Here is a 25,371-nt window from a genome sequence, read left to right as displayed (position 1 = left end):
CAATTTTTTGTTCTTACCAGTTTTTTTGACATTATTTGTGGAGGCAGCAGTTGTTTCTCGCTAGACCCCAGTTCAACTCCTTGGTTATGCTTGTAAATAGCCAACCAGTCTGCCTCCTACCAGTTGGGATTTTTGAGCCTGTTATGTTTATTTGAAATATTTGTTTCTTTCAGTTGAAGTGGCATGCCTGAAAACTAGCTAGTAGTAGCTTAGTGCATCGACCACTATAAACATTCAACATTACTCAACAGACACACGGCAACATGGAATCTATTTGTTTAACTGACATCGCCAAACATCATCACTGCATTATGAGACAACGCATAAATTTGCCTGTAGTCTTTATTTAAAAATCAAACCTTCAATCGCTCTATCACACTAGTACAAACATTGACAAATTCTTTAAACTTCCATGAACAATGCTAATGAAAAATTACCATCAATAATAATTGTATTCCAAAAACACCCTATATGGCCAAATTTCAAACTAGGTCAGATAAAGAAATCCGATATCATCACAATATATTGAAATTTGAATATTGTGAGAGAAAACTAGGACCTTAATTTTCCTGTGAGAAGATTTCCAAATAGGGTGGCAGATGGCTAAAAAGAACAGCTACAGTACAAAAAAGAATGGCTCATAGAACACCCACACAGATTACGGGTATAATTTTGTACTTATTAGGTGTTCATGTTCACACGATTCTTGCTGGAAACTGTATAAACGCAGCATCACTTTGTGCCAGTACCAAGCAGAAGTACAAGCATGAACTTCAGATTCCTTTGGAAGATTTTTTGACTTTTAAAATCAATTTAGTCAAGCAACTAAACTAGAAATAAAGTACCATGTTGAGGTGTTGTGGTAACAACTACCTACATGTAGGAATTTTCAAAAACACCCCAAGAGCTAATAGAGCATTTTTTGTATGGGTTGATCACTGCTCCTGCCACCCAATAGGTTTTTGAATGCTGACATCTTCAACATCACACATAAGGAGATACAAAATTCTCAGATCTTAAGTTTCAAAAGCTGTTTAATAAATGTTTGAAGGCAATTTTTATCTCACATGACACTTTCTTAACAAAGTCATACCCCAATTAATGAGCCAAAGGGAAACACTGTAGTCAGCAAGGATTTGCTTTAATTTTACAGCACAATCCATAAACCCAAGCAGGGATTGATATGCACTGTTACAAATCCAATTTTTTTTAAACCAAAATTTTCAGCACCAAAGGAAAAAATATCAACATAGCTCAGACGTCCCAATAAATCAGGTTCAATAATATAAAATTAATTTCCCACTGTCAGAAATTGTGATATTATAGACTAACTCCTTTAAATTCATATTAATCTCCATAGCAAGTGTCCACAAAATCATTTTCTTTGAAAATACTAACAAGATAATCAGATGCAATAGACCATTTTACAATTGTCTGCTCAGTGGCCTGGCCTTTGGATGGCAGCAAGGCTTGGGTTGACCTAGTTTTGATACAGACCTCACTGCTTTTGTTGTGTAAAAAAAGTTGTTTTAATGCTAACTGGGTGCATTTACATGACAAAACTAGCGAGGTCTGTATCAAAACAAGGTCAACTCCAGCCTTGCTGCCATCTAAAGGCCAGGTCACTGAGCAGACAACTGTAAAATGGTTTATTCAAAGAGATAAGGAAATATGTTTTTCTATAATTTAAGTACATGATCCAATACTTTATATGCTAAGTTCTAAATGTCAATCATTGATACTCTTGATGTAGTTACTTTGATATGTCAAAGTAGTATTGTTGGTAATTGCCCTTCTACTGGTATTTGATATACTAATGAATCTGTTGCCCATGGCCATTGCTAAAATGTGAATGCAAAGAGAACCACCTGACTGCTTAGCAAGATAAAACTCAAATTGCTAAGAAGGCTATTTATTTATCTATCCTGACCTGCATTGTAAAACTTTGATCCAATATAAAAATGCAAAAGCCCAAAGTTAAATCGGTATAGTTAGCACTTTTGCTGTCCAATGACCCTGATGATCATCTCCCCCCTTCTTCACCACCCTTATCTAAACTAGCTACAATAATATTTGATCTTCATTAAAATTTCTTTTTTGGGGGGGGTGGGGGCAGTGTGAGCAGGGGTAGGTGAGTCTGGAAATACAAATCATTTCAAAGGACTTAAATTTGCAAAGTGGTAAAATGCTGTAAAGTACCAAGGACTATTACTGACTACTGTAGACAAAGCCATATGGTGTTCATTACTGATTCTACACAACGTTTTGTCAACTTAATAGCAGGTTCACAACTTAGTTTGTAGCTGTCAAATTATTGACAATTCTAGTAAGAGTAAACTGGAAAATGGACACCATCCACTAATAAAATCTATTCTGACCATTTTTCTGCACCATTCCCAATTTTTCTGATAATTATTATTAAACCATTCCCGAAAATTCCATTCAGGGAACTAGACCAAATTATTTCCTAACTCTAACTGCATAGTCTACAGTAGGTTGTTGTTCAAAATATCAATTCCTTACATTATTAATAGCAATTATGTTGTCTATTATTAATGATGCACCACATGCATCACAGACCACAGATCACTGTTGTGGCCTGGGAAAAAACTTCTTTAAAATAATTACCACTGATTACAGTATTCAGATCTCCTGGAGTTGCATGCATGTACTGATAAATATCTAATATATTCTCAATTAAATGGATGGCGATTTGGTGTTTAATCACGAACAAATAAATTATTCATCTGTTTCATTGCAGTTTGAGTTAAGCTAAGTTAATTACTTTGAACTTAATACTAAATTTGTGATACTGTACTGTAAAATATGATAGCATTATGAAGTTCTTTATGAAAACCTCACAGAAATGAGTGGTGGCCAACTGTTTTTAACATATTAAAAGAGTGGTGCTGATATTCTCAATATTATTGAGAAATTTATTCCACAGTCACTGACTTGGCCAGATTTCTCGGGCAATCAACCTGCAAAATTACAACACTGGTCAGAAATCAAAACATTCCAGAACATTCCATCAATTAAAATGTAAAACAACCTAACAATAGTTAGAATCAAGCTTTTAGCCAGATGGGCATCCACTTACTAAAGAAAAATTGTTTTATTTTTCATATGCTGCCTTATAAATTGTTCATTTGAGCAGGCCTTATAGCACATTTTGGACACCCAATTTTCAAATCCTGGCAAAAAGCCTGGTTAGAATAGAAATTTTGGAGGAATACTAACAGAACTGTCATCAAGCACTAGGGGCTAGAGGAATTCCCCATTATATTACCATTCAGTAAGCATTTCGCTCGGTACATGTACCAAACTGTCTCCTGTGAGACTCGATCACTTCAAGCAAGGGAGGGGGTGTGAAGTGACTTTAATATTCTGTTGTGCAAATTCCCTAGGAAGTTAATTTTAAATGATTACAGATAACTTGGCAGAAACTAAGAAAAGAGATACAACAAAGAAGTGAATACTCACATCATATCCTCGGAGAACAGCAATGTGGAAAGACAGCAACTGAAGAGGAATAACTGATAAGATTCCTTGGAGACAGTCCACAGTCTTTGGTACCTCAAGAGTTAGGAATGCATGTCCTTTCACTTCATCGTCACCTTCATTACAAATAAGTATGGGACGGCCCTACAAATGAAAGAAAATCACCAAAAGGTTCGATAGCAGGAACAATTTAACCTAAGGACAGCCAAAATCCAGCATCTCTTTATTGAAAAAGCTAAGAAAAACCATTATTTTAACAATTGAGTTTCTTGCATTGTGCAAATTCACCTTTGAACAAAGTTAGAGATGAAAACCACTTCATGGTGGTTCAAATACTAACTGTCAGGCCTGCCCAGGAGGGGATACACCATGCTTCCTTGATACCATTAAAAAGTTTTACATTATTATTTTTTCCCCTTAGTTGCCATTAATAAATTCTGGAGTAACTACACAATACAGGGCCACTTTTGAAGATGCATATATTTAGTGGTTCATTTGGCTTTGCAGTGGATGAAATAACAAGAAATAATCTATATATGTGTTACCTCCTAGGTCTATATATTTAGTGCCTCGTTTGGCTCGGGTGGCTCATTTGGCTCAGCAGTGGATGAAAGAATGAGGAATACTCTATATATGCGTTAAGCCCTAGGTCTATATATTTAGTGGCTCATTTGGCTCAGCAGTGGATGGCAAAGGAGCAAATGAACCAAACAAGCCAGCTTGTGTGGCGGATGATTAAAAGTGGCCCTGTATTCTCAGTGTCTGTGGTTTAGCCTAAATTCCATTGGTTGAGCCTAACATTTTTGGCTTAGGTTCCCTAAGTATTATAGATATCCATTGTACCATCAGGTTTATACTAAAACTATCCCTTGTTCCCTTCATTGCTTGAGGTCATTGTTTCCTCGCTTTGTAAAAGCCCTTTGGGAAGTTGTAAAAGAAACACCAAAGATGACACACTTTAAGTTGACCACGATGGAATAGGGAGAATACAACATTTGACAGCAACAGGAATTTGACATTAGGGAAGCCATAGCACTTGTTTAGTTTTTAAACCCTTAAATTCTCATAAAAAAATATTGACACCATTACCTGACGTGCGGTAACCTGTTGTAATGCATTCATGCATTTCTGAAAGGCAAACCAAAGCAGTCAAACATGAGTTAGCAGGCAAAACTAGTTTGCAGAGTAACGGGCACAACTCAGAAACACACACAAAATGTTGTCTATTCTTGTTAAGAAAACATTCCAAGACACAAACAAAAATCACTTGCTAATCATTTAAATATTTATTTCTCGAAAAGTATATTCTCTTTGCTTGTGCCATTGTTATGTCAACAGCTTCCTAGGGGGAGATCCCTATGCAACAAGGTCGGGGACACTTATTGTACCTCCCATTGGGGTGTGAACCCCTTTGGGGTGTTCGGGATTAAACACCACTACTTTTAGCCATCAAGGTATATTAAATTTTTTGGACTGCTCTCAAAGAAACCATAAAAGTGCCATTCTAAGGTGGTAGTTTAAGTGGTATCTTTTGGGGGTCAAAATTAGCTTGAGCCACACCCAGATTGATCTCTTTTGGAGTTTTTAATTCAAATTGTCTGACAAGTATCCCAGACTTTTCACAAGGGAGTCCCCCCACTCCCCTCTTCCCAGGAACAGCTTGTGCTTGATCTGAGTCTCTCTCAAGTTATAGGTAGCAGAACAACAAACCTGAAAGACAGCATCCCTTGATACCAACATAATAACAGGCATGTTTTTGTCAACAAGTGCTAGTGGGCCGTGTTTAAGCTCTCCAGCTAGGATGCCCTCAGAATGCATGTAAGTCAACTCCTTGATTTTCTGTGGACACAAATTAACGTAGTTGGGCAAGTGTAACAGAGATTCAGTAACATGCTTGTCACACAAAAATCTTTGATGTCGATGCACAATAACCTGATTTGTTTGACAATTGCTATGCATAAATGTTTAAGAGTAAAGGTGTTCAAATACATGTAAAAAATTGATGAAAAATTAAAATTGGAGCCAACTTGAGACAGTAGAATAACAACACAGCCAGCATCATATGCAACAAGCATTGCATTCATGAAAAATTAAACAATTTTTCTGTTTTTGTAGCCACTTAAGACTTAGTAGATGTTCAAACTGATTCCTTTATTAGCAGAGTGCTGAACAAAATCTTGAAAATTGCTGTAACATCATGTTTGAAAACAAACTAAAAAAATGGTCACTAAGAGATTCATTCACTATTGGATACATCACTCTTTAAACAAGACTTGTTTGAGTCCTTTTAAATCTGACTAATGGGTATCTTGAGCAGAGAAAGTAATTTTACCAGAGCTCCTTCCAGGCATGTAGCAAACTGGAATCCCCTGCCCATGACAAGAAGACTCTTCTGTTTATATAATTCCCGTGCCAAGGACTGAATCTCTTCATCCAGGTTCAGAACTTTCTTAATAAGATCTATTTACAAAAATTATATATTATAGAAATACGTAATTCAAAATGTTAAAGGTACAAGATTTGGAAACCATGCTGTGTGAAAAAGAAAGAGACTGCTTGCAGTCTAGGAATTTTCCAAGGTTGGGAAGAAAAAAGAACATTTTCAAGGTGTTTTCTTAAGAAGGAGAAATAAATTTTAAAAGTCAAGGAGTTCAAGAGCAATTTATGAGCAATGACAACCCCTGTAAAACAACTGATAGGATATCATTGAAGAGTAAAACCTTTTTTTTTTCTAAAGTACATGTAGTAAGTCAGAGTTTCTCAAACAACAGAAAAACCAAAACATGTTTATCTTGCAATTCCATATTACAAACTCACCAGGCAATTGCCTCATTCCTTCAACAATTTCCTTTCGTCTTTGTTGCATAGAGATTCTGTCTTCAGACATCATCAGCGCAAACATTGTTAGAGCAAGGAACTGGCTGGTATAAGCCTGCAAACAGAACACAAGAGGATGTAGAAATAATAAAGTCTACTAATACATAGCACTACAATGCTTGTAAGTTATATTATACAATGCCCAGGTGCCATTTCTTGTTTGAGAATTTTTCTGGTACTCTGGTTGCCAGATGTTTCATGCAAAATTCTTCTAATAATTCTCACAACTAAAACCAAATGTGATTCCCAAACTTTTTGCCCAACATCTGAAGTAAAATGAAGTTCAAGCCTATTTAGCAGACACCTCTATTAAGTGGACAGACTCTAGCAAGGGTCACGAGTGTCGCCTTAAAACAGTTGAATCATTCTAATCAGAAGTTACTGGAAATAACTACTTAATGATTAAATGCAAATGAAGTCTTCAAGGGAAAATCTCAAACCTTGCTATGGTTCGGTCAATACCTGTAGCAAGGCAGAGGTTTGAGATTCTCCCATTAAGACTGAATGTTATGCGAGAATAATGCCCTAAATTAGCCAATCAGAGCCCATGTTATACTGGCTACAAACAAGAGTTGTTAGTATAGCACAGTAGGTGTAGCTATATAATAGCTATCTTCAGATTAAATTACCATTTTTATAATTGCAACTACTTTCAATTTATTATTAATTACACTAACTTTTTGTAAATTTGTACTGTCAGCTTAAGACTCCTGAAGCCAGAATTGTCAGTCCTAGATCTAGCGACCAGTACAGATGGTTTGACTATAGCTAGTGAATAGAGACAGTACCTTTGTGTACAACAGTTTACAAACCTAGGTCAGCTGTAAGAATGAATTGGCAGCCTAGTCATTTCTTCATCAGTTAAGCATAAAATAATGTACCTTTGTACTAGCAACACCAATCTCTGGCCCAGCATTTATATGACACCCACACATACTTTCTCTGGAAATAGAGCTTCCAACTGAAATAGAGCAAGAAATTCATCTAAATATCAATTCATACTATGGGAGAAGCAGTAGCTTATTGTAAGGTTACTGTTTACCTTCAGATCGGGAATTTTAGATTCAAATTTGGACTTTTAATGCAAAGTAATGAATGAAGTGTGTTTCCTAGTTTAAAAAAATATATTGAAAAAGACTAAAAATTGACAGAGAAATGGCAGTTTTACATTTTCGCCAGCAGTAAAAGTTTCCCTTTTGATTGACAGCCCTAAGGCTTGAATGCAATCGACCAAGATGACTTGCGAGGGAATTGTGAAATACGTGTTTACAGATAGCTTGAATTGGCTACTCAATTGATCAGCATTGCTGTTAATTTCCTTGATAAATACCTGCTGTACCTGTATTTGTGACGCCAACAATAAGAGCTCCTCTTTCCTTACAGTAGCGCAAGGCATTCAGAGTGTCTGCTGTCTCACCTGAAAGGACGATAAACATTTTTTCTAGATGAAGAATCTGTATAATTATATAGCTTGAAGGTTCATGCGGCATTGACATACATAAATTTTGCAACATTTGTAACACAGTAGCTTGCCATGCACTGAAATCATAACAAAAGGGATTTATTTACTGTCAGTAATAATAATAATTTATTTATGATTATATGGCTACCTCTAAGATATTCCCGAAATCCTGTACTGCAACTGGTTACCCAAGAAGGTACAGGTTGTATGATGGGGCTATCTGGCTTGATCACAAAAATTTTTGCTTGCTGTGTCCTGCATGTTACTAAATTCATGATTGACCGAGCTTGTTGGTCAAGATGACTCATGTGGATACAGTACCGCTCAGAAGAAACCTAACAGGGAATGCATTTGCGAACGGGTACAGAACGGATACAGAACGGGTACAAGAACTCGAACAGAACGAGTACAGAACGGATACAGAATGGATACCAAATGGATACCGAACGGAAATGGAACGGATACAGAATGGATATGGAACAGTAACAGATCAAAAAGTGGAAAAAATGGTTCTCTAGAATGCAAACTATAAGAGAACGCCTTCTTCAGAACGCATGCTAGTAAGTTACACTATCAGGAACAGAACAGAATGGATAGAGAACAGATAGGGAATGGATACGGAACAGATACAGAACGGATACGGCATGGATAAAGAACAGGAACACGCGTGGAACGGCAACAGAACATGTTCTGTCAAGGATTCCCTGTTAGGTTTCTTCTGATCAGTACTGTTTTAACATCCTTTTTAAAATCAGAATGGAACATCTTTATTTTGAGTCATTATGGACCTCACCTATGTTGCTGTCCACTTCCAGCACTCTTTTCTTACAACTCCTGTGGGCTTTCCATCCTACTTACGCTAGAGTTACTGTACACACCCTGTACTATAATCAAAACTTTCACTCTCTCACTAAACAAAAGCAAACTTCTTAACAAAATGTTTGGGTTAAGTTAGGGCTTACAATGAACAAATGATTACCTGATTGACTGATGAAGAAGCAAACGTCATCTCTGAAGATTGGTGTCGACCGATCAAGGAAATCACTGGCCAGTTCTACAACAACTGGCAACTCTGTCAACTCTTCCAACAATTGCCTTGTCTGTTGTTGAAATGATCGATAGTTAACATTAATTAAACAATTCACTAATTTGCTAATACAAGTTAATCTCAGTCTTGTGATTTAACAAATTGATGTCAGTTTTTCATGCTTCTGTTCTGTTACTGATCATGAATTTCATCATAAGTTAACATTGTCAAAGTAGCTGTGGATCCACAAGGCGATGGGTGAGTGGATCCACAGACTACTTTGACGATGTTATGACGAGATTCATTGTCAACCGCATTTGTTTTTTACGATAACAAATTGTCAAATTGTCCGCTCTCGCACTCACTCTCACTCATTGACGCATGGCATAAATTGTAAATTCATGTGCCTGTCTATATTGACAATGAAAACTAACCAATGAGTGCGCAAGAATTTCTGCAGTTATCATAAAAGAAGATACAGTATTTAGCTGGCTTGAAATTAACATTTAAATTAAAGCTCAACTTGTGCTAAATAGAGGTAGAAACAGAAACACCAAAAACAGATACTGAAAAAGAAACCTGGGCTTGGATAGCTTCTCAAATGAATACTTTTCACACTTTTTTGTCAATATTGAAATAGCCTGTGTGGCTGTACAAGCACAAGGGAGATTGATGCAGCTGAACATGGTATTTCATTCCAGTACTGTTGACATACTTACAGCTAAAGCACTGTGATAACTTGTGCCACAGGCAATCATCAGTATCCTACGGCATCGGCGAATTGTATCAATATGAGACATCAGACCACCAAGTCGCACTGTCACAATAAATATTATTAATAAAAAATTCTATTAGAATGAAAGAGTACTACTTAATAAATCTACCAGACAATGTTCTATCATGAATGTCATTCCCTGATTGGCTACACTACTTACTGTCTATTCTGTTGTAGATAGCTGGTAGCCTAGCAGTACATACATGTCTGGTTGTCAACAAAATGGCAGACAATTTAGAAACAAGTTTCAAACAACTTGTAGTTATTAGATCATTCGCTCTTGATTTCTATGCACGATAGTTGACTAGAGTTTTGCCATTGTCGACTATCACATGAATGAAATCTCAAGCTCATAATTTAATTGTTTCCATAAAAGAATTCAATGAAATCTGTAAAAATAAGAAACAACAATTATTAATTATAATAATTAGAGAAGAAAATTACCACTTCCTGATTCCAGGTTTACTCGGCCCCTCATTGTGTTCACAACACTTTCTGGCTGTTCAAATATTTCCTTCTGCATAAAGGAGCTGTAGTTTCCTAAAGGTAAATGATCATTTTTTTCACAATGTAAAATCATAGCTACTCAGTGCATCTAACAACTTTCCTGATGTTCCCAACACTTTAAAATTACAGTGAAGTACAGTAGATACCGCATCAACATTCTCACAGAATGCTTGCTTTAATATTTATTATTAATTATACTCAAAATTAGTTAGAATTATATGATCTCTAATCATAATTACATTGAAAATAACAATGAATCACAGTAAATACCACATCAAAATGCTTGCAGAATGCTTGTCTTAATATTATTAATCACTGTTATAATCATAATAAATAATTAGAATTATATCAATAATTACTTATAATTATATCAAAATGAGTTACAATTAAATTGTTTTTAGTTAATAGTAACAAGTACAAGTTTGACTTGCAACTGTGCCCGTCACCTTTCATGATCTGCTGTAGCTCCATCTGCAGGGTTTGAACCTCCCTGAAATAATTCTCCTCAGATGCATCTCCATACTTGATGCGATGTATTGACAAATCTGGAACCAGTCATGGTTAAATAATGTGAGTCTGACTTAACATTTTAAATTTATGGTTTCTAAACAATAACTTTTGCATATCTTTTTTACCACTCACTTCCACTGCTGATGGCGGCAACATCATCGTCTTCCAGATAGATTACTCTGTTAGTATGTTCAATAACAGCACTGTATAACAGTAATTAAAATTGAGTTAAGTCTGGTATTCAAATGACAATACAGCTGATATTACATGTATATTGTAATAAAAGCAAAATTAAGCACTAACATAAGCTAGATGTACAACTTTTTTCCTGATGACAATTGTACCTATTCCATGGCTGGATAACAAAACAAATTTTAATTTTTCTTTCAAAGATGATTTCAGAATATCAATGAAGCAATATCAAGCCTTGTTATTAACATACCTTGCATCTGATGCAAAGTAAAATTCAATTGGGCTTTCCTTATTTGAAACCAAACTTGACCAGCTGTGACCATTCACTGTAGCAAATGTGGAGTCAACTGCTTCAGGTTCTACGTCAGATGAATTATCTGCAAAAAATGATGGTAACATGTACTAAGCCTGGAGGTAAAATCCAGTCCAGTTTTGTAACTATCAGTGAGAGTGTTTTACTTTCCATTGGTTTTGGTGGCATGAAGCCACTAGGATAATAACAGAGCCAGTAAAGCGCAGCTTTCAATGTTGAAATTTGATTGCAATTCTATCCAGTCATCAAACTGTACCAAGGGATCACATTAGACACATGTGCTTAACCGATATGTACAGCCTAATGTCAGTCTTTTCACCATAAAGTAAACTGGACTGTTTAAGAACTGTAATGTCGGTAGCACCAAAGGTAAATGGGTGGGTCTAACCAGGTGCCAGTATCTATCTATATATCATATTAATATCATGGATTGCCCCACCGTGGGTACGTGATCCCTTGGTGCAGTTCGATGACTCTATAGAATCCCAATCAAACCTCAACTTACAGGAACATGTAAGTTTCGTGTAATTTTATCATGGATTGCCCCACTGTGGGTACGTGATCCCTTGGTGCAGTTCGATGACTCTATAGAATCCCAATCAAACCTCAACTTACAGGAACATGTAAGTTTCATGTAATTTTATAATTCTCCGGGCAGTAATGATGACATAGAATAAAGGCATCATATAACAACCAACCTGAACTGTAGACAACTGGCAATCGGTCTGTTTTCAAGGGAAACTGACTCTTTATTCCTATGAGTAACGGACTACCTCGTCTTAAAAAAAAAAAAAAAAAAAAAAAACATGCAGACAAAACAAATTCTGATCAGTTTATCAAATCTGTCATTACAGTGCACAGTACACAACATCTGTAATGTGTTAGGTTATGTAAACAAGGCTAAAAATAATTTCTTCTCTCAAAGCAAGTCATTAGTCATTCCAGGAAGAATGAATCCTGGATCTGGATGTGAAGTTAGTGTACATTGACATTCTTTTTTTCTGAACTAATTTAACATGCCAGCCAAATAAAATTCAGAACTTTTAAACTCTAGATAATTAACTTTCGAAAAAGCACTTATCGTAATAAAATTCTTAGAAAAGTTAGAGGATGCTAACTGCAAAATGGAACCTTCAGAGAATTTGGATGAACAGCACGTTTCTTTGATAGCCAATGTTGGGTACTAACTCAAGAAATTGGAGTCAATAATTATAATTACACTAGTGTATTTCTTGCACGCACTTATAATGACACGACTCCTTTTTTGAAGTATGCATGCTGATAAACCCTGGACAATCACCTAACAGACCTGAGCAGTCCTCAAGTGTACATTATTTCCAAAAAATATAATCACATAATAATGGGGCTTAAAGAATATCTCTTGATAACTAGTTAACAGGGCTTGAACAAAGTGCTGTCCAGTCATCTGAGACAAGCACATGTAGGTTTCTGGCAAGTATCTTAAGTAACATTGTCATTTGTCCAATGGGCAAGGACTCAGGTACTGTATGTCAAATCAGACAACTAAATTAATAAAAAGTAAACTAAGACTTGCCCAGGGCAAGCAAAATCTGAGAGTTACTTGTCCGAATGGAAGGGCAAGCTGGAGTCCAAGTTTTTTTCGAGCTCTGTGATCATACTGCTATATACAGCAACAAACCTGGTGGCCACTATTTCCCCTGGAAACTTGGTGCTTTTGAAAGCAAGTGCAAATGCTCCTTCCTGTGAAATGAAACATACACCACAAATAAATTCACAAGCATCTGGTTTACATAACCACCAACAGCTATAACTAAGTTACTTGTCTGAACTGTCAGTAGCCGTCACCTCAGGCACTCTGGCAACTGCAAATTAATTGATATATGTTGTTGGCAGTTACATTTTCTGTGGAATTCCCCACTTAAACACATACACAACAAAAATGTGCATTACTCAATTAAAGCAAAACACAATACTGTGTAACTACATCCTCTACTTTTCTTTTACTTTATCATTACTAACTACAAAGTGGAACAAAGAGAATTTTCTGTGGATATGATGCTAGCCATATCCCCATAGGTGACCATCCCCTCCGGCAGCATTTTCATTTCCACTGGGACTGTTTATTTATCTCCTACTGTAGAGAGTTGGAGGATAATGTCTCACAGGTCGCCACTTTCGGGAAAAATCCTTGGGGTCCGCTGGCTCTTAAGTTTTCAGCTTTAGTCGCCAGCAAAAGTATTTCAGTGAAAAGCAAGGAAAGTTAGTCACCAGTGAAAAAACTTTGGTTGCATTGGTGACCCCAACGGTTGCAACATTGAGCTCTGTCTCACCCCCTAAAATAGGTAAAGTCTGCATAATATGAGCCAAGTGGCCCATCAGGCCAGAGCTTATCCCGCTTTCTGTAACATGAAGCCACTAGGAGTATTTCTACTGACTCCCCCCTGGATGGGATGCTAGTCCATCGCAGAGTTACCCCCAGCATTAAGGTCACTGGTACCCATTTATACACGTGGGCGAAGAAAGGTACTGTGAGAGTAAAGTGTCTTGCCCAAGAACATAACACAATGTCCCTGGCCAGGGCATGAACCCAGACTGCTTGATCTGGAGTCAAGCGCACGAATCACAAGGCCACTGTGTCTCACCCAAAGATTAACCATCAAAACGCAGCCAAGCAGGGCTTAAGTGCAGACAGCTTGATCCAGTGTCACTTAAAACTTTGTTGCCCAGTTGGTCAATGACCAACAACAAATACTGTACAATTAAAATTCTGAGCTCACCAGTTGTTGTATTGTCATCTCCACAAGCTCTCTGAACTCCAAGTCTTGGCCTTCTTTTTTCTGTTGAAAACAAAATGAAAACAAGACAAATATTACTGGAAATAATATAAATTAACAAATGGAAGAGACAATATTTATTTTAATAAGTTATTTTATTTTCAATTGCTACAAGATGATCAAAGAAGATAAAATTTACCGTTTTGTCATAGAAATACTTCACCAGCTTAGGAATAACCTCTGTATCTGTTTCAGACTCAAAGTGAAATCCTTTGGTTTCCTGTTAAAGAGAAAGTGACCAAGAGCTCAGTGATAACAAAATGAACACAGAAATACTAGAGGTTCAAAAGCTATCAATGGATAGAAGAAAGAGAAACCAAAGTACACTAAAATTAACAACGTAGGTTAAACAATGTACAAAGAGTTAGGATAGAGGGAAAGGAAACGGAACTATAATTTACCAGTATTAAGTAATTATGATCATTGTAATTAGAGCGGTTTTCAATTGAGTGTCGTAAAAATAAAACCAAACCAATTACTAACCAATTAGACTACTCAGCCAATCTCCAACCATCGTAAAGCCAAAACCAATGAAAATAATTGCCTGATTACTTTCAAAACTCAATAGAAAACTGCTCTATTAGTAATTATTGTAATTAACAGCCAGTAAAGACTAGAGCTCTATGGATATGTTGCTAGTCAGCATTAATGAACACCAGCTAGTGTGAGGTAGAGAGCAAAATTGCTGGCTGACCACACATTCTAACGGTGCTGTAAATGGCAATAAAAACAATGATCACAAAACAAACAAAGGATCAGTGGAAAATGACACAAACTATACCCCATGTACTGATGGTACATTGTGTGTTAAAGAACAAGTTTAAAAAGTCAAAATTCAAGACAAAGAATTTTGAGTCTTTCAAAGTGCAGAAATTAGATTTCTACTCTTTGTGCATCCCTCATTATCTGGAGACTTGAAATTTATAATTAATAAAATAGAGAATTTTATTTGTTTAAACAATCATATCATTATGTAATTAAAATATCAACTAATAATAACATAACTGTACTTGCACATAATTCTTACCAGAAATTTCTTTATATCTTTGTAGTTTGTAATAATTCCGTTATGAACTACCACAAATTCTATTAGATCACAACAGAAAACAGTAATTATAATCAAAATCATTAATCTTAGAGGCCTTCAGACCAACCTCTAAAGGACACCAAAGGGAAAGATCTGATGTGTCCTTTTGATGGAGGGGGTCGCATTAAAGAGGAAGAGATTGATATATGAATTCAGGTTTTGCTGGGACTCAGTTAACTGCCGTTAATATAGGTGTCTGTACTATGGAGGTGTCTGTAAGAGGATGTTTGACTGTACACTGCAGACAGTACTGACAGTGGATAATTTGTAAAAGTTGGCACTAAGTATTTCAAACCTACCTACCAAAGGTTTACGGTCAAGTTGTCATTATATTGTTTGCAGCTTTAAGAGGTGATGACAAGCAAAGAAATGTATATTTAGAACCAATTGGCAAATGGTGTGGCTTACAAACAAGAAGGCAGCTGGCTCACCATTTGACACGTCTGATCTTTGGGGATGACTGTTAACTCCACTTGGTTCACCATGTGTTGCCCAACGTGTATGTGCAATACCGCAGTGAATAGGAAGTTCCTCATCTATGTCAAATTCACTTTGACCTGGAAAACAAAAAAATGGCATTGTTGATTTATGGTTGATTTATGGTTGATTTATGGTTGATTAAAAAAGGCCTAAAATTATGAATCTGGCATCAGAATACAAACATGCACGTGAATCTTTCCCGGAACTAAACATTATATTACAAGTATATTTGCTGATCAAAAATAAATTATTATGCACCGTACACCTGTAAATAACCACTACCAATGGTCTTTAAAAAGGATGCTCTAGAGGAAATTCTCTTCAAAAATTGTGGAAGGAAATTGGGCATTCTTTCAGGAGTGCGCTTATCGGAAATTTCTTTTCAACATGCACTTACACAAAGATCAAGGTGTTTAGAAATTTAAGTAACGATTCATATAAAAAGGAAAGCACCACGCAGCAAGGAATGCAAAAAGGTGCTAACTTTTGTGCAACTTTGCTATTGTTGTATCATACTTCTGATTGGTTCAATCAACAAACTCTACCAAAACTTCAGGTAGCTCGATATACATTTATCCGAAATTGATCAACTATCTTCCTTTCAACAAAACCTCTTTTGAGTCTAAATATCACAGTAATCCTATGTGGTGAACATTCGAAAATTGGAAGCTTTTATTGTCTTTGTTTAGGACTGTTGTGATTGGTTGAAATGTTTTAACACAAAGGAAACTACCTTTCAAAACAGAGTTTAAATACATTTTATTTCATAAACCTGCATTCTATCAGTTGATACATTCTCTGTATGAAAACACAATCATTTCAATGTGGGGAAAGCGTATTGCCGTAGAACAATAGAAAATACTACAGTTCTTATCTGGATCACCACTTAATATGTTCTTGTTTTTGCACTTGCATTTCTCGGAATCCACAAGTATAAAAACCAGGCTTAATTTTAATTTGTAAACTTCATTTCATCCTGCTAGCACAAGGTGTGGCACAAATCATTACCTTGGATCTCTTCCTCAAGAGCAACAACCTTTCCTCGCTTCTTCACAATCCTATATAATAATAGAAATAAATAAAAAATTTTATAAGGTTTATACAAATTTACTGGTGTCTCAAGTAGTTCATATTGATTTCGCAGCAACAGACTGTGAAAAAATGGAGGTGCCCTGTAGAGGCCTTACGCAATACCTACATGTAGTCACAAAGGGGATACGTACAGGAACAGTAGTTTACATTATGGAGGGGTTTCATAATAAGGGCCGGGAAAATTCACTGAATGTGAGGATGATTTCGCCAGCCTGGTTGGATGATCTAAGGAATTTTTTTCTTATGAAGAAGTTCAAATCAAAACACTTTGCCTGCCTGTTTAAACCAGTTGCCCTTCTGCTGAAAACATTCAATGACACCCCTGATTGTGACCCTTTTAAAATTTATAAACAACAAAATAGTGCAAATAAAAAGAAAGTTGTTAAAAAATCCCAACTAGTTGGGGGCTGATCAGTTGGCTATGTACAAGACGTGGAGGAGTTGAATTCCGGACCACCCAACACAAATCAGTTATAAGTTATTGTAGATTCATTTATGAGTAATTATAATCATAACAAATGATGACAAGTTGGCAAAAACATTTTCATCTTACACAATGACAAGCATGATAATGTAATTTTCTACTTATAATGACTTTTTAATTACCTTGTGAAGTGCATGCATCAATAAACACATCTGAATATACTATTAAAAAATATATATTAACAAAATATAACAGCTGTCCATTACCACCAATACACTGATCAAAGACTTCACTGTTTAGATAACCCGATTAAAAGTTAATACTTGACTGGCTTAAGCCAGTTAACCATTAACTGAGGCGGTTTATACTTCCGAAAATTCCCAGAATTGTGACTCAACCAAATGGAATTTTACATACATACATAATTTATTTGGTAAAGCAGGTTGGGAAACTGGCAAGACATTAAGTCCAGATGTGGACCTGCACTATCTAAAATGATTAAATGATATACAGTTAAATATTAAATGATAATGGATGAAAAAATAATGATAGCTGAAATAGATAAATATTCAAAAGTCAACATTTAAAATAATCAAAATATTAAAAATATTTAAAGTTGAAAGATTTGTTGGAAATGCTGCAGGAAGCTTTAGCAAAACTGATAGATTTTAGAATACTCTTATTTTCCTTAAGTTCCCTCTTGAAAGAGGTCAGGTTTGAACAGTTCTTGATGTCATCAGGAAGGAGGTTCCAGGATAGTGCAGCTCTATGTTTAAAGGAAGATCTTCCCACTTCTGATCTTCCCACTTCTATGAACCTCAACATATAAGGACTTTCTAAAATTATAAGTAGTCTCAGGTTTCGTTATTAAGTCATTTAGGGGTTCAATACTACAGTGTACTTCCATACTAATTATTGTAAGTAATAACTAAAAGTCTCTTAATGTAAAATGAAACAACAGAGTTCCAGTGTGGAGCGTTCATGATGTCAACACTGTGGATGCTATGGGGTAGATTGTAAATAATTCTCATTGCTGTTAAGTGTCATTGTCAGAGAAAACCAGGCAGTACCAAAAGATCGAGGTCAGCCATTTACCTTCGTCTTTTCACAGTACAAAAGCTATCTGAAAAGATCAACAACCATGACATTTGCGCGGTAGGCGTTCGTTTTTCTTCGAGATATCACCACATCATGATTTTGGGCTCTCAAGCGGTTGAAAATGGCCAAAATTTCGTGCAACTTTAGGTGAGCCCAAAAGATACTTTGTACAGATTCCAGAAACTCTTATTTTTGTGTAATAATATTTGTCCCTTCATTAGTTGACTGAGTTATATTTGAGGTCTTTCGCTTTAATTCAACAGTTTGTAGGAGGTGCCAAATATCGTCACCGAATCAGTTATGAGAGTGACTCAAATTTTTGCCATTTTCAGCAAGTCGTTTTTTCAAAGTGCGGCAGTTTATTTCCACAGAAAAACAACTTTGTGATAGTCTCTTACACTGTTATCAATATCTAGTTTAGTTAAAATTGGTATCTACAGCCAAATCAGAGTAATTGGTCTTGCAAAGTCCAAAAAAAAAATCATTGGTCAGATATATTTCCCACCAAATATTTAGTGAAGAATATCACCTTATTCCGACTTTCTGCAATTTTTATCCATGATTTACTGAAAGATCTGCAAAAAATAGTTAGCTGGACTGCAGAAGAGAATTTTTAAGCTGTGACATTGTTGTCAACCTAGGTAAACACTTCAAACTCGCGAAACCCTTACCACTGCTGGGCTACATTTTCCATCGAAAATCTATTTTTAAAGTCACACTGCATGGAAAAACAAAGTAGATCCTCAGTTCGATGGTCTGTTTTGCTGTTGTGTAGAACAAACTGCGAGTTAATAGTGAGTGAACCTTTACCCTAAATTTAATTTTGGGACTTCTGCAAACCTCTTGTTAACATCTATTTCTTGTTTTTAAAAGGCATGACGCATTCCAGATTCAAAGGTCAGACGACTAGACTTCAAAATGTCGATCTTACTTAAAGGTTTCTCCTTGTTCCTGAAAACATTCACTGTTCTGTCAGATCAGAAAAATTGCCTGGCATCGCGGGTGGCAGGTCAGTTTTTCTTCAATTATCAGCGTGCAAACAAGAGGGTCGAGGAAAGACGTCAAATGTAAACAATGAGGAAATACAGGTTATGACAAAATTTCACTGCTATCCAGCCTACGAAATGATCATAAAGGACAGACGACTGGAATAAACATCTCAATATGTGTAATTGTTGCTAGGTCAGGATTCCCAGCGGAAATCTTCCTTGCCTTCATTGTTGTCATTTGTGTTGTCGCTGGTTTCTACGCCGTCTTGTTTTCCGCTTCATTTCCTTCCTCTATTACCTCGTGCACGCAATTGGCGCCACAGGTTACTATTACACCGTGTTGTTTTCCGCTCTGAAACATTTACTTTCAACAAAAGTAACATAATGTCGCTCTTGTCCATATCACCACAAAACCTCCTCAATGCAACGAAATTACATCCAAATTAGTATTGATAATTTCTTGTTAATTTTACTGTTGTTAAAGACAACTATTTAAAGTTCGTAGAGAACGAGATTGCATGTTTGTGATCCAGGAACGTAAATTGAATTACATTTCGCACACAACTGAGTTGCTCTGAAGATTAATTGAGATAGTTTTGAGGTGGTTTATGAAAAAAAAATCTTGCGAAGGCAAATTAATTTTCATTAACCCAGTCAAAATGTAGTTGTATCCGTGTTAAGAGAACCGCGATGGTAACGAAAGAATATCTACAAAAACAAAATGGTTCAAATAATCTGAATGTCAAAAATAAAACGAAATGATGAAATGGATTGTTAAAAAAGAAACGATATTTGTCCAGGCAGTAGTATGTATATCCTTCATACCCCATTCAAGGAGGGTGCTGAGGTAGAACAATGAGGCCACGAAGAAATACCATTGCATAGTGGCAATAGAGAGGGGACTTCCCCCCCCCCCCCCCCCATCTCACCACCACTCACACGCTGTTTGCAAGAATGTGGAAGAAAAATCTGCTCTCCTAGGAGACATTTCAATTTGATGTAGTTTTCTAAGAACTCATTACATAAAGTTGTTTTTATTTTTTACATTTACATGTAAACCAGCTGAGTGAGTTGCAAGATTGAAAACTCAGACCTGTAAAACTGAGACCCTCGAAAACGAAAACTCAGACCCAAAAAAGTCAGACTCTCTGTGTGTCTCGAAAACTCAGTCTCGAAAAATATCACAACTCTTTTTCGCAGCGTGTTTACTGTGGATTGCTTCTAGACATCTTATTTGCTGTTCGTCCATACAATGTGACAGGCACAATCTGCAGAGAGAGGGGGGAAAAAAGCAGCCCATGGTGGTAGATTCCTTTGCTCGGATCACGAAAATAATACCCAGCATTCGTATATTTTTTTGGTTGCTTTATAAGTATAAACCAAATTGATGAAATTTATTTTATACTTAAAAGCCATTTAAATTCCAAGGTTAGTGACAATGGCTCGAGGTGCATTGCGTGACAGTTTCAGATATTTTATACTGCAAATCCTTATGCTTGGATTAACTCTGCTAAATTAAGAGTTTTCTGGGTCTGGGTTTTCAAGACACTTCAAGTCACCTTCATAGCAAGTGGTCGTAAGTCAATTCCATGCACAAGGTAATAAAGGAAGGAAATGAAACGGAAAACAAGATGGTGTACAAACCTGCGAAAAGACTATGATAGCAAGAAAGATTTCCGCTGGCAATCCTGCAGACCTAGCGACAATTTCATGTATTGAGATGCTTACTCCAGTTGTCTGTCCTTTTCGATCATTTCGTAAGTCGAATAGCAGCGGAGTTTTGTCGTAGTCTGTATTTCCTCATTGTTTACATTCTGCTGCGCCAAATAGACACCACCTCTGACCTCTTTACTTGACCCTCTTGTTTGCATGCTAATAACTGAAGAAAAACTGACCCACCACCCGCAATGCTAGGCAATTTTTCTGATCTGAAAGAACAGTTAATGTTTTCAAAAACACGGAGGAACTTTTAGGAAATATTGACATTTCGAAGTCTTACCATTAAATCTGTAACACGTCATGCCATCCGAAAACGAGGAATAGATGTAAACAAGGGGTTTGCAGAAGTCCCAAAATTAAATTTAGGGTAAAGGTTCGCTCACTATTAACTTGCAGTTTGTTCTACACAACAGCAAAAAAGACCACCAAACTGAGGATCCAATTTGTTTTTCCATGCAGCGCAACGTTAAAAATAGATTTTCGCGGGAAAATTTAGCCTAGACGGTAAGGATTTGGCGAGTTTGAAATGTTTGCTTAGGTTAACGACGATGTCACAGCTTAAAAATTCTCTTCTGCAGTCCAGCTAACTATTTTTTTGCAGATCTTTCAGTAAATCATGAATAACAATCACAGAAAGTCAGAATGAGGTGATATTTTTCGCTAAATATTTGGCAGGAAATATTTCTGACCAATGTTTTTTTTTTGGACTTTGCGAGACCAATTACTCCGATTTGCTTGTAGATACCAATTTTAACTCAACCGGATATTGATAACAGTGCAAGAGATTATCACAAAATTGCTTTTCTGTGGAAATAAACTGCTGCACTTTGAAAAACAACTTGCTGAAAATGAAAATTCAGGTCACGCTAATTAGCAATTCGGCGGTGATATTTGGCACCTCCTAAAAACCGTCGAAAAGTGAAAGACCTCAAATATATCTCAGTAAAGGGACAAATATTATCGTACAAAAATAAGAGTTTCTGGAATTTGTGCGAAGTGTCTTTTAGGCTCACCTAAAGTTGCCCGAAATTTTGGCTATTTTCGACTGCTTGAGAGCCCAAAATCATGATGTGGTGATATCTCGAAGAAAAACGAAAGCCTACCTCAGCAAATGTCATGGTTGTTAATCTTTTTGGGCAGCTTTTGTACAGTGAAAAGATGAAGGTGAACGGCCGACCTCGATCTTTTAGTACTGCCTGGTTTTCTCTGACAATGACACTTAAATGAATTTGACTGATATCATCGATCAAGGCTGAAGAACAAAACCCCCGGACTTACACCACCATACAAAACACTGGGGATGATTGTTTTATAGTAAATAGTTTCCAAAATTGGTTGCAGTAAAAACTTTATCCGTTTCAAGACTGCCACTTTCTTGCTGAATGACTTACCAATGTTCCTGATGTGCTCTTGCCATGATAGCTTGTTGTCAATTGTTAACCCAAGACATTTAGATGATTTAGTTTGTACTCGATTGTGCTGTTACCACATGTTAAACGTGGCAGGGGGCCAATAACGCTCCGACTCAAAATTGACAGGGCTTCAGACTGACACCAGGTGTACACCTGGTCTAATATAGATTGCAGCGTCAAGATAACATTGTCGATGTTCTTACCAACTTAAAATAAACAATAAGGATAAAATGATTTACGACATTCCCACCAACTGCATAAAAAGCACTTGGATACAAAGACGTTCTTTAAATGGTAGTCCACGTTGGCAATCGATAGTGCTGTTACCATATGTTAACCATGGCAAGGGGCCAATAAAGCTCTGATTCAAAATTAACAGGGCTTCAGGCTTCGATTCGTGGGCTATTAATCTGTTAGACTGACACCAGGTGTACACCTGGTCTAATATAGATTGCAGTGTCAAGATGATATTGTCGATGTTCTTGTCAGCTTAAGGTTACCGTATACCTTCAGGGGTGTCTCGCGTGCAAGCGACGTAGCGCCTGCAGTTTAAGCTGTAGATACCTAAACCCCAATGTCAAATTAAAGCTTATAGAGCTGGCTATCAAACTATACCAAGAATTTTGAAATAAAATGAATTGTCGAATTTTTCACGACCCTAAATGTGAGCACCCGAATCACCTTTTGAAAGTTACAAGTCAAAGCAAATTTTGTTTTTTGCCTATTTAATTTTTTCCTCGGTTTCAGGGTCCAAAGCGCTTAAAAAAAGTGTCTGCGTTTTGGCATATCCAATTGCAGTAAAAAGTTAAAGAACATTTTCGAAATGGGATTAAAAAAATGTGGAGTGATCATAAAAAAATCGCTCTCGAAGAAGGAGTATTTCGAAATTTGCAATTCACAGACACATTTCTGTAGGTTATATGTTAAACTAGCTACTGTCCAAATTTGAGGGCAATTGAACAAACTCCCTTTGAGTTATAACTTTTTAAAGTACCTGCTTCAAGCGAAAAAATTTATTCAAGGAAACAGCGCTAAGAAAAATCTTCTGCTTTACAAACAAACTCCGCCCCCAAACGCCTTCAACTGGGTTCTCAGATAATTGAGCCAATCAGTGGAGGGAAAGTTACTACCGTTAACCTCCTGGTGAAATCTACGTGCAAATCTCCAAAAAACCCTTGTGTTTTGCAACGCTCTCGAGGCGCTAAAGGAGGAGAAATAATTTTTCTGTAGCTTGGTTTTTCTTGAAGCTGGTCTGACAAAATGGGGAAGACTAAAAAGGATAAGAATGCTAGAGTGGCTGGGCGAAGAAAACAAACAAAAGAAAGCACTGTGGAGCAACTGTGTGTGCTCAACTGTGCATGGATAATATTTCAAATGGTCTTATTGAATCTGACGATTCGTGGATATCAGACTCATCAGAAGAGTCTCTGTCAACATCCCTGTTATTGCTGTCAAGTTCCAAAATTTTTACAGAACCTTTCTTTTCTCTTACCACGATTTTTTTTCACGCCTTATATGATAGCTATAGTTTCATCCATGTTGCGAACTTTCGCTTCTTCATTCATTGCTCTATTTTCATTTGTTCTTCCCTGTCTTCTACTTTTTCAAGGTGGTTTATGTTTTTAACGTGGTCTATGTTTACTTATAACTTAATAGAGTAAGTTACACCTAATACCAGAATGCTTGGTAGTTGGAACAACAGGACTGATCAACTGAGAAGTCAATTCGTGACATCCATACAGGTAATTCTCGAGAAAATCGTCTCGGTTGATTGCATATGCACCATAGGGCTGTCAATCAAGAAGTAAACTCTTACTTCCGAAGAAAAAGAAAAACCGCCATTTTCCCCCCAATATTTCGCCTTTTTCAAAAATTTTTTTCAGAAATTAGAGATTAATCTTCGACCAACACTTTGACCCAAAAAGCCAAATTTGAAGAAAATTGCCGACTCGAGGGTATACTGTAACCTTAAAACAAACAATAAGGATAAAAAGATTTACGACATTCCTACCAACTGCATAAAAAGCACTTGGATACGAAGACGTTATTTACATGGTAGTCCACGTTGGCAATCTCACGATGAATAATCATGAGACACAACAAAAAACTGTACTATACTTTAGCAATTGTAGCTAAGGGAAGTAAAACCTTTACGATTCTTCCTCGGGTTGACATTATTTGAAATCAAGAGACCTTTGAAACAAGTAAGCTTAAGTTCAATGCGAGCAACAATCCGAGTTTTGTGCTGTGGCATACGACAGTTTATTTAGTTATACTCGAATTTATGTCCCATTAATCGGAGTGGGCAATTCTAAAACCTGATGCAAGAATTACCTCATTTTTCCAACTCCGTCGAATGCAACTCCTGTAGTAAAACAGAACAATGAGTGATTAGAGTACACAACGACAAAACAACTGAGGAAGAGATCGGACGGAACAAAATGAACAAACCTGCAGAGTCGTAACCTCGATATTCCAGTCGCTGAAGACCACTGATCAGAAGTTCCAGAATGTATTTCCTTTTTCGTGGAACACAGAAGTTTAGATATGCAAATATCCCTAAAGAGAAGAAGCAATGTCGATTAAGAAACGGGGAAAATTATGTATTCAAAATTGTGCTCACAAGAATTTGAGGCTTGGGCTTAGATCGAATGGCGGAAATTAATATTCTTGGAAACGAAGGAAGTCCCTGTATGAAGTAAGCTTACAACTGAATCTTAACTTACCACACATGATGAAAATTCAGTCACTAGATTTACAAAATCTTTGTTATACAAGTAGTAACACGAGAGTGATGTCTGACGTTTTCAGTGGCACAGAAAAGTGCTTCGGAAAAAAAGAGTGTCACCACAAGTAAGAAGAAAAATCTCGTGAAGTTTGTCTGGGACAACCTTCATTTCACGCGTACGCGTTCATCATCTAAGGCGAGCTGTGATTGGTATAAATGAACAAAAGGAATAAAATGTACAATCAGCTCATCCAATCACATATAACTATCTTATATGAGCCAAACTATATGCTTTTCAGCGGTCACGCGCTCAATTTGTGAGCCTCTAAACTTCTAAACCGAGCTATGATTGGCTACTAGTT

At 36.6% G+C, this 25,371-nt stretch overlaps 1 protein-coding gene across 3 annotated transcripts; it reads right to left on the bottom strand.

Moving 5' to 3' along the window:
- Positions 1-324: 324 nt before the first annotated feature.
- On the bottom strand, positions 325-25,229 carry LOC110046244 (glutamine--fructose-6-phosphate aminotransferase [isomerizing] 1-like). Of its 3 annotated transcripts, none has more exons than XM_089278127.1 (24): positions 25,008-25,229; positions 24,733-24,840; positions 24,616-24,646; positions 16,556-16,605; positions 15,499-15,624; positions 15,008-15,066; positions 14,120-14,200; positions 13,924-13,983; positions 12,825-12,886; positions 11,863-11,942; positions 11,102-11,228; positions 10,792-10,862; positions 10,596-10,694; positions 10,087-10,182; positions 9,587-9,684; positions 8,820-8,940; positions 7,709-7,795; positions 7,260-7,339; positions 6,319-6,433; positions 5,834-5,961; positions 5,212-5,340; positions 4,591-4,629; positions 3,484-3,645; positions 325-2,981 (listed from the first exon to the last, which is right to left on the bottom strand). In XM_089278127.1, exons 1-24 carry the CDS (start codon positions 25,012-25,014, stop codon positions 2,937-2,939), a joined length of 2,061 nt encoding a protein of 686 aa, XP_089134253.1. In that variant the 5' UTR covers positions 25,015-25,229; the 3' UTR covers positions 325-2,936. The 3 variants fall into 3 exon arrangements, with proteins under 3 accessions (XP_089134253.1, XP_089134254.1, XP_089134255.1); XM_089278128.1 differs by having other exon boundaries at positions 7,718-7,795; XM_089278129.1 differs by lacking the exons at positions 24,616-24,646; positions 24,733-24,840; positions 25,008-25,229 and adding an exon at positions 22,261-24,602.
- Positions 25,230-25,371: the final 142 nt, after the last annotated feature.

The sequence above is a fragment of the Orbicella faveolata genome, unplaced genomic scaffold (genome assembly GCF_042242905.1).
Source record: "Orbicella faveolata isolate gen_17 unplaced genomic scaffold, um_ofav_v1 contig_46, whole genome shotgun sequence".
NCBI lineage: Eukaryota > Metazoa > Cnidaria > Anthozoa > Scleractinia > Merulinidae > Orbicella > Orbicella faveolata.
Note: the sequence above shows the minus strand (reverse complement) of the source record. Positions and strands in the feature narration are given on the sequence as shown.